Below are 14,338 nucleotides of genomic sequence, written 5' to 3'. Positions count from 1 at the left end.
TTTGGAGCGAGGGGGCCCAAAGGTTAGAACTTCGGGGGGGGGGGCTTATTTGGATGGGCCGGGGCCCCATCCCTTGTAGGGGGAGGGGGGTCCGGGGGCATTCTCCCCTAGAAAATTTTGAAAATTCAGACACGCTCTAGTGCAATTTTGGTGCATTTTGGAACACTTTCAGAGAAGCAGTTTGATGTTACTTTCAAGCCATTTTAAAGCCATTTTTGAATATTTATTGCTGTCTGAAATACATAAAGGCTTCTAACAATCACACAATTTGACCCCAACTGAAAAACGAAACGCGGAAAAACGAAACGAAAGCCCAACAACTTGCAGTAATTAAAAAGTTAGCAAGAAGTGTGGACCCGACTGACATTTCTGGCTCCCAGAAGGAAATTTAACACACATTTGAACTTAAAATGCCTTTACAATACACATTTTCGCCTCGGATGCTTATTAACTCAAAATAAAATATACTGTTCCCAACTGTTACCAACAAAATTGAAGGGGGGGGGGAGGGCACGGGCCCCCCTCGGCTACCCCTACTCCTAGTAGGAGATAGCAGAGTACAAGTCAGTGAAAACTGGAGACCCGATTGTACTAAGCCCAATGAATGTATTACCATCAAACAAAGTACCAGACGCGTTTAAACCATCAAAGCCCAACAAACAATTAGTAAACACTTCTGAGTAAGACAGACGCCTTTAACGTCTGATGGCTTTATGTCTTCGTGTCCAGTGCCCTCCGAGTGTCGAACCCAGTCTTTTTTTATTTTTTTTCTGAAAAGCTGTCTACTAAATGCGTCCCGTTTTTATACCAGACGCCTTTAACGTCTTAGACGTTAAAGTCGTCTAGACGACATTATTGTCTCTAGCATAAAACAGCCATTTTCGAAGCTTTCTTATACATTGTCTCAAACGGCTGAACCAGACTAACGCAATCGGCCAAATTATATATCACATTGATCACATACCACGCCTGGGCCGCCTGTGCTAAAACCCACTGGAATCGCTTCAAAACGCCTCCAAACGGCATAGAAACTCAAGATATACAGTGAAGAGGGTGGCCATGGGTAAGTAGATTTTATTGGATATTTTCCCTCTATTTTGAATTACTTTTTGCGATCGTTATATTCCCATACAAAGAAAAACTAGTTTTTCTAGTTCTTTCCCTAAAGAAAAATTCTTTCTTCCCGTAAAGAAAAACTAGTTTTTCTTTAGGGAAAGCTAAACCGTCGAAAGAGGAATTCGGAGAAGGCAAACTGATGCAAGTAATACAAGAGGTAAGCCATTTTTATTTCAGTTCCTTTGCAAATGTAGTATTTAGAGCAATTGGCCGTTTTTATGCTAACCCTTATAATAACGTTATTACGCAATGTCATTTGTGGTCTACATGTTGACGGCTCCTTTAGGAGCTTGGGCAACCTGTGTTTAAAATTACATAACTGTAAAAATACGGGCAAATACTTTGCTAAACCTTTTCGCGAATTTTGAGCCTTCATACGGCGTGGTTCTAAAAAACTGAAATGATATTAATCAGTACAAACTAAAGACCCAGAGATCGTTGTCACGGCCGTTCTTGACATCACCCAGAACCATGAGCTATAGGATAAGTCGAGTTTGGTTATATTAAAAGCCAATATCTTACCACTAAAGTTGCCTTCTCTGAGGCCCTGCCAGGGTAAACTCCGACAAGCGACATGGCCCAAAAAGTAGCGACAGCATACTAATAAAATTGCGACAAACGACACCCTTATGGAAAAAACTTAAATTCCGACAAGGACAAGCAATTTTCCTTCAATTTAATTACCGACAGCGACATGGCACATTTTTAAATTTAGACAAGCGACACGGACCCCCCCCCCCCCCCCCCTGGCAGGGCCTCTTCTCTTCATCTTTCGGTCCTACTTTCGTGTTCGATTACAACACATGAGTAACCAGGCTTTTATTTAACCGAGAAGACCTGGATGCTAAAATAATTTGCATTTGGAGTTATGGCGAAATAATAATCAAAGTCTCTTCGAGATATCGACGTTTTTGCATGAAGTATGAGTCGAAGGTTTATCCTGTGCATTGTTCTTCGAACTTATCATTACAGTTTCTTTGTAGTTTAATTTAACAATTTCCTATCTTCGCGGAGGAAATGCAGCCATATAATTTTGTCAAAAATGGCTCGTTCGCGCCGGGTATTTATACACATATTCCTTAACATTACACAAATAAACAGTGCAAATTTCAGCGAGATCTGACAATTCTATACTTTAAAACTGCAAGGACCTTTCGAGGCAGTCGATTACGGAAATGAAACAGCAAAATATGCGTTCGACGCTTTGTTTTTGCGACGCTATATTTGAATTGTTATAGGTAGACCGCCGTTCAATGTGTTCAAGGCCGTATCGTTACGATTGCTCCATGAAAAAGCACGAAAAACAATACGGATATTTCCGACTACTGTCGGAGAAAACATTGCGTAAACAAATCGTTACACTCAAGCTGCGTTTTGTCTAGGCTCGGCGAGGGTCGGATATCAAGACCCAGGATTAAACAAAAGCCACATATACAGTGAATGCTTTCGAATTATATTTGAAGATGAAATACGAAAGAATTTTGCTGTCTTTGACTGAAATTCCACTCGAACTGCGTAGATACGATCGCATGTTGTAAAGCCGATTCATGCAACATTGCTCTCAACGCGATGTAAGTGCTAGTGATTATTTATTCGTGTTTTAGTTACGCAATCCATTGTTTGTGCGACGCTTTTTATAGATCGCCTTTCAGAAACACGTGCGTTGAGATAAGAAAGCTGACATGTCACTTTTAAAATTGTTATATAACGTTTGTAAATGTGACAAGTCACGTTTTTTCCACGAAATCGCAAGTGATCACCCACAGCGGAAAGTAATCCCTTGAGAAATTAAAACAGTCCCTTGAGAAATTAAAAAAGTCCCTTGAGAGTTTACAAATATGTGGTTCCAAATTTTGTCTACTAACCCCTATTCTACCATTTTTGCTTGTAAACAAGCAAAAACGTCGAAAAAACACTGGGTAGGAAAAAATTTTACCGTTGCTAGGAGATTTTGGTTTTTGGCCAATCACTAAGCCGAACAAACAATGGGTATTGTTTTTTAATTCCGTGTTGAGCTCGTAAGATCAATAAACACTCTCAATCCCCTAGTTTAGGTATGAACAAGGCGACAAACTCCAGCCTTTCCCACATGGACGAAAAAAGGTTTGGCAACCGGATAGTTTTGTGATTATTGTCGTTAGTTTTGAAGGCATTCGTTATGGAATAAGCTGGATTGTCTTAAATTGATTAAACAAGCACCGAGTGATTTTTTTTGCCGGTGCAGCATGAACAGGAAAGACCAGGAAAACACAGGCGTTGAACTCTATGCGTGTGTTTGTTCGCACGGTCACAACTTACAAATATGAATATTCAAATCTATTCACTTATTGTTGTTGTAAATATTGAAGCTTCGAAAATCGGCTTTAACGACTGAGTTTTTGAAATAGTTTTTATGCAGGTTTTTTGACGAATTTAAGCTTGCAAGAGCACGTCTTTGTTTGATGTTTTCGTCTCGAATATATAATACAATTATTTGCATACGGCGTGCAACTGATTATCATCGGAGAATCTACTACTGCTTCTGGAATGTAGCCGATAAAACTTTATTTTCTTCAAATGCAAATTAGCTTAGTGGTTCACATGTAGGTATACCTACCCCCAAATTCCCCACCCCCGACACAAAATAATTGGCCAAAATCCCCATGAAAGGTGGTCAAATGTCCTTCAAACCTTCATATACGACCCGAAAATCCCTACCCTGGGGCCCTACCTCACGATTAAATTCCCGTGGTTAGGCCGACCCCCCCCCCCCCCCCTCGGGCTTAACAATGATAGGTGCATAAGAGATTGGCTTTTAATATGAACAAACTCGACTTATCCTATAGCTCATGCACTCAAGAGCTGCCTGAAAGCGTGACCGAGACCGTGGAAAACAGCGATTATGGAGAGCAGAAAACCAACACGAAGATATTCGAATCGAGGCAAGACAAGAAAGATTTTAAAAACTACTTCCGGGATACCTGCACTTCCGGTATCCGAGTGCTCGGCAGAGAAGTAAGCTTTCTTTGAACTCTAGTGTTGACATTTTTTGGACCTTTTGCGGTTGTTGTTGTAAATCCAATGTTTAAGCAATTCACGTTAAAACGCCCTTGAATTAGAGAGATTAAGCATGACGTCTATTTTTCCTGCAAACATAAGGGGAGAAATTTTAGAATTCAGTAAAAAGGTAACAAAATGAAAGGCAATCTCGCGTTTGCCGTATAACGTCCTGTCTAATCTCTCTATTAGTCAAACTAATCCATGAAGTTCTCCAATTAGAAGACAGTACGAGTTGTTGACGTCATGTTTCTTAGCAACACTCGCGCCGAAAATCGCGGTCTAATATTCTCGACTTTAAAGATGGTGAATCTTAAGTTTGCCGTCGTTTGTCGTTTATTTTTGGTTACTTTTTTTGTTGTTTTTACACCTAAGAAAACTGTTATTTTGAGGCTTTCTTCAATTTAAAGGTAATTTTGTACATTAGAAAACTGGGAGTAATTTAAAGTATTGTGACAAAGGCATTCACCCTTAAGAGAAGTGAAAAAAAAGGAGGGTGGGGAGGGAAAGGAAAGAGGGTACTGGCTAATCTCAGTTTTCTTCCTTTTATCTCTTTCTCGACGTCACCTTGTCATTTTTGCCCCCGCCCTTCCCCACTCAGGGCCATTGCCATTTCGTTATGACAAAAGAAATGATTCTTTATTGTAAAATAGTTTTTGTTCTCTGATTATACTACTTTGTCTTTTTGGGAGGCTGTACAAAGCAAGATAGAGATGATCTATTAGTCTTGCTGTACTTGAACAACAGTCTTAAACTGATTTTATAAATATTGCAAACAATAACAGTTCAGCTAGTTTTTGATTGTCGCGTTATTTACCCATTCTCGTCCCCATAGCCCTTTCGTTTCTCTTAGCCGGCTTGGCATAAGAAAACGGAGGGCTCTGGGGACATACGATTTTTGAATTAATTCGAATTTTTTGAATTGGCTGTTTGGAACAAAGAATTCCTAAACGGAAGTTGAAAACGTAACGACTCTCTCATACATTCTTTTAAAACGTCATGACTGCATACATGAAGACCGTAAATCGTAGAATCTAGGACTGGAAATTCTGTGTCCCCAGAGCCCTTCGTTTCCTCGTGCCAAGGCTCAGCCGGCTAAAAGAAACGAAAGGGCTATGGGGGCGAGAATGGTTACTTTACGTGTTGATAAAATAGAGAAAATGAATGGACGGCTTGCGTCTACGTAAAAAGTTTGAATCAAATTCGACTTTGTTCGTTTGTTTTAATGATTTCATTAAGTGATGGTTTTCTATAACAAAGGAGTTTATTGTCAACTTGGTTGACTAATTAAATCTCTTGGCTTTTCCACACTAGCCTTGCTATCTTCGATTCAAACCGGTTCTAAGATGAGAGTACTTGATCAGTCTTTTTTATTTCTGTTCTATCCGCAAGCGTGACCTTCCTCAAAATTCAACACACACACGACGAAGTCTCTCTCCCATACCCCCAGCGGTTATTCCAAAACCCGGAACACAAGTAGCCCCCAGGCCCACGAGCGCGGAACAGCGGCCCAGTGATGACGTAGTCCGGGACCATATTTGAAAACGGGGATCTCGTCATTGGTGGGATCGTGGGCGTGGCTAAGTGCACGGCGTCTCGAATTCCTTCAATGGAATTCCCGGATATAACTAGAGCCAGGCGGGAGCCAGCGTGTGGCGCCAAGAAAACCGCGCCGGTCTGGGGAGAAGAAAAGGTACAGCCACCTGTGGAGAACAGAGGAAAGCAAGTTTTAATAAACGTTTTTCTTAGCTTGGGAGGGGAAACTGCATGGAAAGTTCTTTTTCTAAGCCATAAAGGTTTGAAGACAGATGAGCATGCTATACCCTTTACCGCGGTCAAGCAAGCGTCGGTCGGAGGCAAGCGTGGCCGAGTGGTTTAGGGCGCTGGTATAGTAATCCGGTGGTCCCCGGTTCAAGACCTGCCCTTGCCACTAGCTGGATTTGTTTCTCGGTTGTCCCGAGTTCAAATCCTCGACCACGCTTTGTATATAGCCAACTGGTCTGCCTCCTGCCAGTTGGGATTTTTAACCTTGTTATGTTCATTTATAAATTATTTGTATCCTCTGTTTCAGTGGCATGCCTGTAAACTAGCTATAAGATCGCTATGTTCTCGACACTTGTAAAAAATTTGGCTAAGCCCGGAAGTAAGAAATATTGAAACAGAAAACAGCAGAAAACCTCACGCAAACGAATGAATGGATGAATATCTCCATTTACTTTAGTATTAAACCTAATGAGAATATTCTATGCCTGTTTAGAAATGCCAAGCGGTTCTTAAAATTATTTTGGTTTCGAAGTGGACGAATTCTTCGAGCTTGTGCATACTATTAAATCGCTACGTTCTCGCCATTCGGCATGCCGGTATGCACAAGCTCGAAGAATTCGCCCTGAACTCGTCCACTTCGAAACCAAAATAATTTTAAGAAGCGCTTGGCATTTCAAAACAGGCATAGAATATTCTTATTAGATTACTAAAGTAAATGGAGATATTCATCCATTCATTCGTTTGCGTGAGGTTTTCTGCAGTTTTCTGTTTCAATATTTCTTACTTCCGGGCCGGGCTGAGCCAAATTTTTTACAAGTGTCGAGAACATAGCGATCTTATGGTATACCGAAGCTCGGATATTTCGTCAACTAGAAAACCAAAATAATTTTTGGAATCGCTTGACATTTCTAAACAAACATCTGATACTCTCAAGAAGTTTGAAAGATCCTTTCATGCGATTTGGTCCAAAGTATAAATGGCATCGACCGTTTCAAATGGCAACGACCGTTCTGAGAAATGGCATCGACCGTTTCAAATGGCAACGACCGTTTACGAAAGGGAAATTTGCGGCGCCGACAAGTCCGTATTTACCTGTTTTCAAACACGTAAAACTTTTTTAGTAAAGCCCAAAAAATTTAGTAAACCATATTTCTATCGTTTGACCGCGGTCAAACTGTACCCTTAAAGTAACAGAAAATTTTACGATCTAGGACCCAGAAATAGCAAAGCGTACCTAACGCTAGTGACTTATCCTTGTATTGCAGTGGCACCTTCCCATGATACTTTTCAACCCAAGAATTTTCCAGCGGACTGCCCACGAGAATCAGGTTGTACTGTTCAGCGGTTTCCTCGTCCAGCTCAGCGTCGGAGACAACTGGTGCCCAGGCGTCGGACGTTAAAAAGAAGAGATTTGCGATATACACTGCAAACTGTCTCAGTACTGTGGTCACGTGTTTCTGTTGGGACGAGGTACCTGCAAGAGTTAATAAGTTTTTAGAAAAATCACCTTAAAATCGACAACAAACTCCTAAATAATAGTAAACATTACGAAAATAAGCCCCCCACCCCCACCCCCCCCCCAAAAAGTCCCCTAACAACCTCGTTCCCACGGCTTTACCCTTGGTAATTTCGGAGGGAAAAGCCCCTGGACCGCGGTTGGGCCCCTAAATCTCTGACTCAAAAATTCTCTCGAAAATGAGCCCTTGGACTTAGTGATAGCTCTTGTGTGGCTTGTTTAGTATTTTTGTCGTTAGAGAATGCTCAGAGCGACTGTAAAACTTGTTCTGGGTTTCATATTGTTATGTGTAGAGAGTTTTACCATGTAGTTTTTCTATATGCACCAAAGAAATGCGAGTTATAGTATTCCGTCTAAAGAGAAACCCAAAAGGTCAGAAACGCAAATTTCCATCCGAAAATACCACCCACTCCACCCCTGTATATAGGCCCTCCCCTAATATAACCGTACCTTAGAGGAACATGTAGCAAATAAAAGCAAAGGGCTTATTTTCAGAATTTTACAGTAAACCAGAAAAAGATTGTTTTATGTCAAGACGGATAATGAACGAAAAACTTGCAAAAAAAATTATCTACGTCTCGGATTGCGCGTACCAAAATTTTAGCCTAAAATAATTTAAGCCATTGGAAATCTTAAGCGTCTCTATCTCTTATTAACATTTCTCGGAATTCAGGATTTGGTTGCATTTACGTCACTATTCTCTAACTTTTGGTTTTGCGTAAGTTTCAAGATTTGTTGCCAGTCTTACTACTAGATTTTGTTGCATTAAATTACAGCAAAGCAGGTCAAATGCAAAGCATTCTCAGAAAGTGAAAGTTACTCAAATAGTTCCTGGGCAGACACGTTCTTTGCAGAATTGACCTAGGTAGACTGATTTAAATAAAACAATAACACAGATGTTATTGTCTGGTGTGTTTTGGAGCTTATACAAAAATATCAAATGCACGCCAGTGTTTGCAGTAAAACATAAAATATCTATCACTTTTTGACACTTCCCTTCTGTTTGACATGCTTTTTAGTGCAGAATGCACTATTGTGATGGTTTGGTGGGTTGTCGTTTGCTAAACCCCTCAGGCGCTAAAGCACTATGGTGTAAACTTTTAATCACCAATTAATTAATTAATATCAATTAATTAATTATTCCTTGTGGAGGGGGTGGGGGTGGGGAGCACCTGACCGTACCCCTAGGTAAAACCTGGAGCACATCTACGTTACTTTCATATGTAGATCTCAAACGTATATATTTGTTTCAGAAAACCCTTTGCTCTCCTTGTGGTACTACTCAACGTAATTTACACCAAACGCATGCGCAGATTAGTCTACGTTGTTTTCTGGAACTATCATGAACATCGCTTGTATTGCGTGTTTGCGGTAGGCTTCCTGCAGACTTCTTGGCGCCAAGTAAAAACCGCAAATTAATTAAATTAGATTTTGAGACTTTCACGGCGCTTTCGTAATTAGGTATGCAAAAACTTGCACCGGGATTTTCGGCGTGAACACCTGATAACCAGGAAACAAATATCCTAGCTGTACTGCGTTTTAAAAAACCTGTCGAAAAATATGTTTTTTGATTAGATTTGTTTCTTTAGTTTTTGAGAATCGTCTTTCGTGCAGTCTAAACCGTAACTTAATTAAATTAAACAAATGTCATCGATGCCGCCGTAAAACAAACAAAAAACAAAAGTTTCATGTTATCGCATTTTCAAGGAAGACAAAAGTATTTTGTTACAAACGAACAAAAGTGTCGTGTTACGTTTGCAAAGATTAGCGTAAGGAACACCTGGGAAAGAATACAAGTAGCCTGTGAACAGTTTTTCCGAAAGTAAAATAAAGCAAATAAACACGAACATATATAAAACAACATACTTTCAATTGTTCCATATTGCATTCTGCACTTACCAAATCATCGAGATTTTTAATGGTATTCGCGAAAATGAATTAATGTTGAATTACGAATTCAAATGAATAACAAAACCGCGTTGTGATCTCGTGACAATCCCGTGACTTCTATAATCGAACTATAAAAACAAGGCCAAATACAACATTGTAATCAACTATAGCCTTTATTGGGGATTTTCGAAACCTATTTGTGAATTTTGAGCCATTATACGGCGTGGTTTGCATCTAAAATACTGAAAGAATAAAGTTTCATTTCAATCGAGTTCAGCTTCGGTAATTTTTGAGTATTTCGGGGAAAATGACTTATACCCAACCAGCCAATAACAACACAGAATTGCCTTAAAGGGGGTTTCCCTTGTAGAACAAAAGAGATAAAGTCGATTTAACATAGTAGACTATCCTTTTCGGAGAAAGAAGGCTGAAAATGGAAGGATACAAACAGTTTGGCAAAGATCTAGAAGTCGATGATGAAGACAATTTTAAAGTTGACACTGAAGAATGGGCTCTTCAAACGGAAGGAGAACCTGGGAATCCTGATAAAAACCCTGATGAAGACCCTGACGAGCCACAAGACAACATGTACATGGACTTGCTAAATCCTTTGCTTCAGTGGTATTTCTTCCTCTCTGGCCAGTGGTTTGCACCCGTGAGCGATTTTATTGAAGCGAAGAATCTTCCACGAAAGGCCTGTCGGATCGCGTACGCGGTTTGGCAGGGCTTAGTGGTTGCAATAATGTGGTCGTTCTTTGCATACTCGATGGGGTTTTTCAGCTCATTGCGAACTCTACAAGAAGTCGATTGGCTTTGTCCGCTCACGGACATAAAAAACATGGCGTACGGGCTCAGTTGGATCGTTAATCAGCACACCGGTCTAGTGTTTTTCTTGATGGGTAACCTGGAGAATCTTCTAAAGCAGTTGAGCATTACGAAAGAAGATGTATCAAGAAGGGCTTCGTCTACCTCGCTGTTCTTCGCCGGCTCCATCATCTTTCTCTTCATTCTTCCAATCGGCATGCATGTCTCACAAATGTTGATTCCCGACTTCATGCCTGTACCTAGCTACAGAAACGGAACGATTATCAAGGGGCGAAACGGTGAAACCTTTCCTCCCGTGCAAATTGTGATTGACGCGGTGTTTTACACACTGAGTCGAGCTTTCGCCCTGCCGGTTTTCTACGTGTTTCTGAACATGCTGCTGTTTCTGAGCTGCGAAGTGGAAAAGTTTGAGGGAGAGCTGAAAAACGGGCAGTATCCACGCGAAGACCAAGCCAGGAAACAAGCCATAAAGATTAAAAACGTAATCAAGGACACGGAGAAAGCCTTCCGCTTTTTCTTGGCGCTCTACATCGCCCTGCTTCTGTTGGCTTCGGCACTGGAAATTTTCTCCATCGTGGAAAAGATTGAAACAGTGATCACCACAAACCATACGATGTACATTATGCCAGCTAGTGCTACAGCGGCCGCAACGACCGACTTCCAAACCTTAGCTCTGACACAAGAAAGTATCAAGGCTTTTCCCCACCGATTAGCTGGAAAACATTCAATCCCGTACATTCTTGTGGTAATTCCCCCCGGGAATATTTCTTCCGCGGGAACAGGAAGTAACGGAATCCCCCACGGAATCCCCCACGCCAAGGTTGTCATTGATCAGTACAAACTGAAGACCCAAGAGATCGTCGTCACTGCCGTATTAGACATCACCCAGAACGTAGTCTTGTACCTTTTTCCACTGTACAAGATGTCTAGACTCAAGAGCTGCTTGAAAAGCGTGGTTGAGACCGTGGAAAACAGCGATTATGGAGAGCAGAAAACCAACACGAAGATATTCGAAACGCGCCAAGACAAGAAAGATTTTAAAAACTACTTCCGGGATACCTGCACTTCCGGTATCCGAGTGCTCGGCAGAGAAGTGAGTTTTCTCTGGACTCTGGTTTTGACATTTTTTGGACCTTTTGCTATTGTTGTTGTAAATCTAATGTTTAAGCATATTCACGTCGAAACGCCCTGGCATTAGTCAAACTAAACCATAAAGTTGTCCAATCAAAAGACAGCATGAGTTGTTGACGTCATGTTTCTTAGCAACACTCGTGCCGAAAATCGCGGTCGATTTCCTCGACTTTAAAGGGACACTGTCACGGGGATTTTCATGCTTTTCGGTAAAAAGTACTAAAATTGGCAAATAGGTCTTCTCGTACATGAAATGCACCCAGTACATCAAAATGGAGATATATAGTAAATAGTTGTTGAAGGAAGAAGGGAGCCATAATAATTTTTAGGTGTTTTTCCAGTTCACAAGGACAAAACTTGAAAAAACTTGAGATCTACAGTTCCTGATGGCATTACAATAACATCACTTGTTTATCGCTTCAGTACACTTGGATGGTGATTTTTAACAAAATTGGACCACTATTGAGTTTTTGAAGTGAAACTGGTGACAGTGTCCCTTTAAAGACAGTGAATCTTAAATTAAGTTTGCCGTCGTTTATTTTTGGTTTGTTGTTACTTTTTTGTTGTATTTTGCACCTTTTGTTGTATTTTACACCTTAGGTTTTCTTCAGTTAAAAAGTAATTCTGTACATTAGAAACCTGGAAGTAATTAAAAACACTGTGTCATAGGCATTCACCCTAAAGAGAAGTGAAGAAAAAGGAGGGTGGAGAGGGAGGGGAAAGAGGATACTGGCTAATATCAGTTTTCTTCCCTTTATCTCTATTGCCCCCCCCCCCCCCCCCCCCATGATAAAAGAAATGATTCTTTATTGTAATATAGTTTTGTTCTCTGATAATACTACTTTGTCTTTTTGGGAGGCTGTACAAAGCAAGATAGTGATGATCTATTTGTCTTGCTGTACTTGAACAAAAGTCTTAAACTGATTTTGTAAATATTGCAAATAATAACAGCAGGTTTAATTACAAAAATCCACGTGATTAGTAAAATTAATGCGTAAAACTGGTCAATTGTAGTTGCCTCGCTTTAGGGGCTGGCCAAAATACGATGTAACTTGCAATTATACAGAGAGCTACCATACTGTAAATACATTGCTTTATTCTTGGTAAATAAGTATAGAGCTAGAATGAAAAGTGGGATATAATTTTTTGTATTTTGTATTTTTGTTAAAAAAATGTTATGTACTTAGTCTTTGAAGTTACCGGTATTAATTTTGTAGTGATATATCAAATAATGGAAACAGAAACAAGGGAATAATGCTTGTAAAAGCAAGGGTACTCAAAATGTATATGTTATAGATAAATTGTTCAATTAAGTTTCATTAAGTTTTTATACAATACATTACTTTTAAAATTACATTGTAAATAGTTTTTATGGCATACCAGTATATATTTTTTATATATATTTTTTTAGTGCTTATGGCTCCTGTTGATAGAAAGTAACTTTTAAGCCCCTGAAAGGCCAGACTACCCTGAGTCTCATAATTAAATAAAGACTGTGTCTGTCTATCTGTCTGTCTGTCTTTAAAAAGACAGTTATAAAATTTTAAAACCTGTCTGAGCTTGGTTTCTTATTCTTACAAACCTGTAACAATTAGAAAGGGTCCCTCTGCAACCCTTCTAGCAGGTCCTATATTGGCAGGACCTCTTGTGAATTCGGACTCAAAAAAGGCGTCCTGACAGGGTTCCCATATGGACCCATCAGACTTGCACAGAGAAATAACACAGTCTTGGCTAGCTGCGTGATACAAAATACAAAGAACAAGTCAAGTGTTTTGATACTAACCTCAGGGTAGTGGACTCTGAGTGTGAACGTCTGTCTGTCCTACTTACTTCAGGGCTATACCTAGCAAGGGGGGGGGGGGGAGGGGGAGGGGGCAGTTGCCCCCTGCAGGAAAACTAAAGAAAAAAAAAGAAAAAACTAAACTAAAAAAAAAAAAACAGTTTCCCCCTGCCAGGAAAACTTGCCCCCACAGACAAAAAAATCCTAAGTACAGCCCTGTACTTACCTACTTAACCTCCTCATGCCCCAGAGGACACTTTAGGCCATTTCTGTCTGTCCTAATCCTAATAAAATTATTAGACCACAATGATGATTGATTTGGCAAGCACTTTTTTTAGTTTCTGCAGCATGAAGGAGTATTAAGCACTACCCACCCTCCTCCCAGGAGAGGGGGGGGGAACTCCACATGAAAGACACGGATGCTTTTCTACTTGCTTAGGGGTTTAAATTATAGATTTTTGTCTCCCTTAGGGTGTCCAGGAAAGAACCCTGACACTTAAGCTATCATGTGGCCTCATTTAAGATTGCACATGAAGAAATAAAAAGCACTGTCGTACTGTGTTGGCAGTTTAGTCTAAGACTGATCATGCATGAAAAATGGTATCAAAAAAGCTTGAGCCAGGCCCAGACTGGTCTCCTTTAGTGGTTTAAAGGGACTGTGTCACGGCTAAGTTAATTTTATGTTAATAAATGTTGCCAAATATTCGCTATGGTACTAAATGTTTGCAAAGAAATTAATTCTACGATTCCAAATGACAAAGCCATAGCTTCATTGCAGCCAAATGTTTCTCCCGGGCGTTATAACGTTAAGTTACAAGCAGACAAGAGTAACTTTGAAAACTGATCCGCCGGACCATATTTCAAAAACCCAAATCGCAATCCGTTTCAATCTTCGACATTTTTGGCCATCCTTACCTTCTTTTGCATTTGGTGTGTCATTTAAATATTCCTTCACTGTTTTAAAAGGTTATTTTATATATTTAAGCGAATTTGAAGGTTATTTCCTATGCCTAAGTTTGGCTAAAATCCGTGACACGGTCCCTTTAACATAATTCAAATTTTACTGACAGGCATCCCCATCCCAGGATGGGATATTAGTCCATCACAGTTTACCCCCAGCATTTTATCAGGTCACCTTTATAGTTAGCAGTTTGTTGACAACACAAGTTAGGCCAGGCAGAAAATAAAAGAACAAGTGCAGCCAGGCAATGGGACTTACTATTTAGCACTCAGTTGATGTTGTGAGACAATAGCAAGACACATCATGGCATATTATTTTA

At 40.2% G+C, this 14,338-nt stretch overlaps 2 protein-coding genes across 3 annotated transcripts in view; one reads left to right on the top strand and one right to left on the bottom strand.

Moving 5' to 3' along the window:
• The window catches only part of LOC144631097 (uncharacterized), a 56,723-nt gene that overhangs the window by 32,625 nt on the left and 9,760 nt on the right, over positions 1-14,338 (bottom strand). The window contains exons 8-10 of one of the 2 annotated variants that reach the window (XM_078489476.1): positions 12,861-13,013; positions 7,151-7,390; positions 4,905-5,855 (exon numbers count right to left, since the gene is read on the bottom strand). In XM_078489476.1, the coding sequence (XP_078345602.1) occupies positions 5,563-5,855; positions 7,151-7,390; positions 12,861-13,013 (686 nt within the window). In that variant the 3' untranslated portion in view covers positions 4,905-5,562. Of the gene's footprint in view, positions 1-4,904; positions 5,856-7,150; positions 7,391-12,860; positions 13,014-14,338 lie in introns of those variants that run through there. The other variant, XM_078489477.1, reaches the window with a different exon arrangement.
• LOC144631108 (uncharacterized) lies at positions 9,745-12,831 on the top strand. Its single transcript, XM_078489490.1, has one exon. It carries the CDS (start codon positions 9,756-9,758, stop codon positions 11,343-11,345), a length of 1,590 nt encoding a protein of 529 aa, XP_078345616.1. The 5' UTR covers positions 9,745-9,755; the 3' UTR covers positions 11,346-12,831.

The sequence above is a fragment of the Oculina patagonica genome, chromosome 11 (assembly GCF_052425735.1).
Source record: "Oculina patagonica isolate OP01 chromosome 11, crgOcupat, whole genome shotgun sequence".
Taxonomy (NCBI): domain Eukaryota; kingdom Metazoa; phylum Cnidaria; class Anthozoa; order Scleractinia; family Oculinidae; genus Oculina; species Oculina patagonica.
This window is presented reverse-complemented; position numbering and strand designations above follow the sequence as displayed.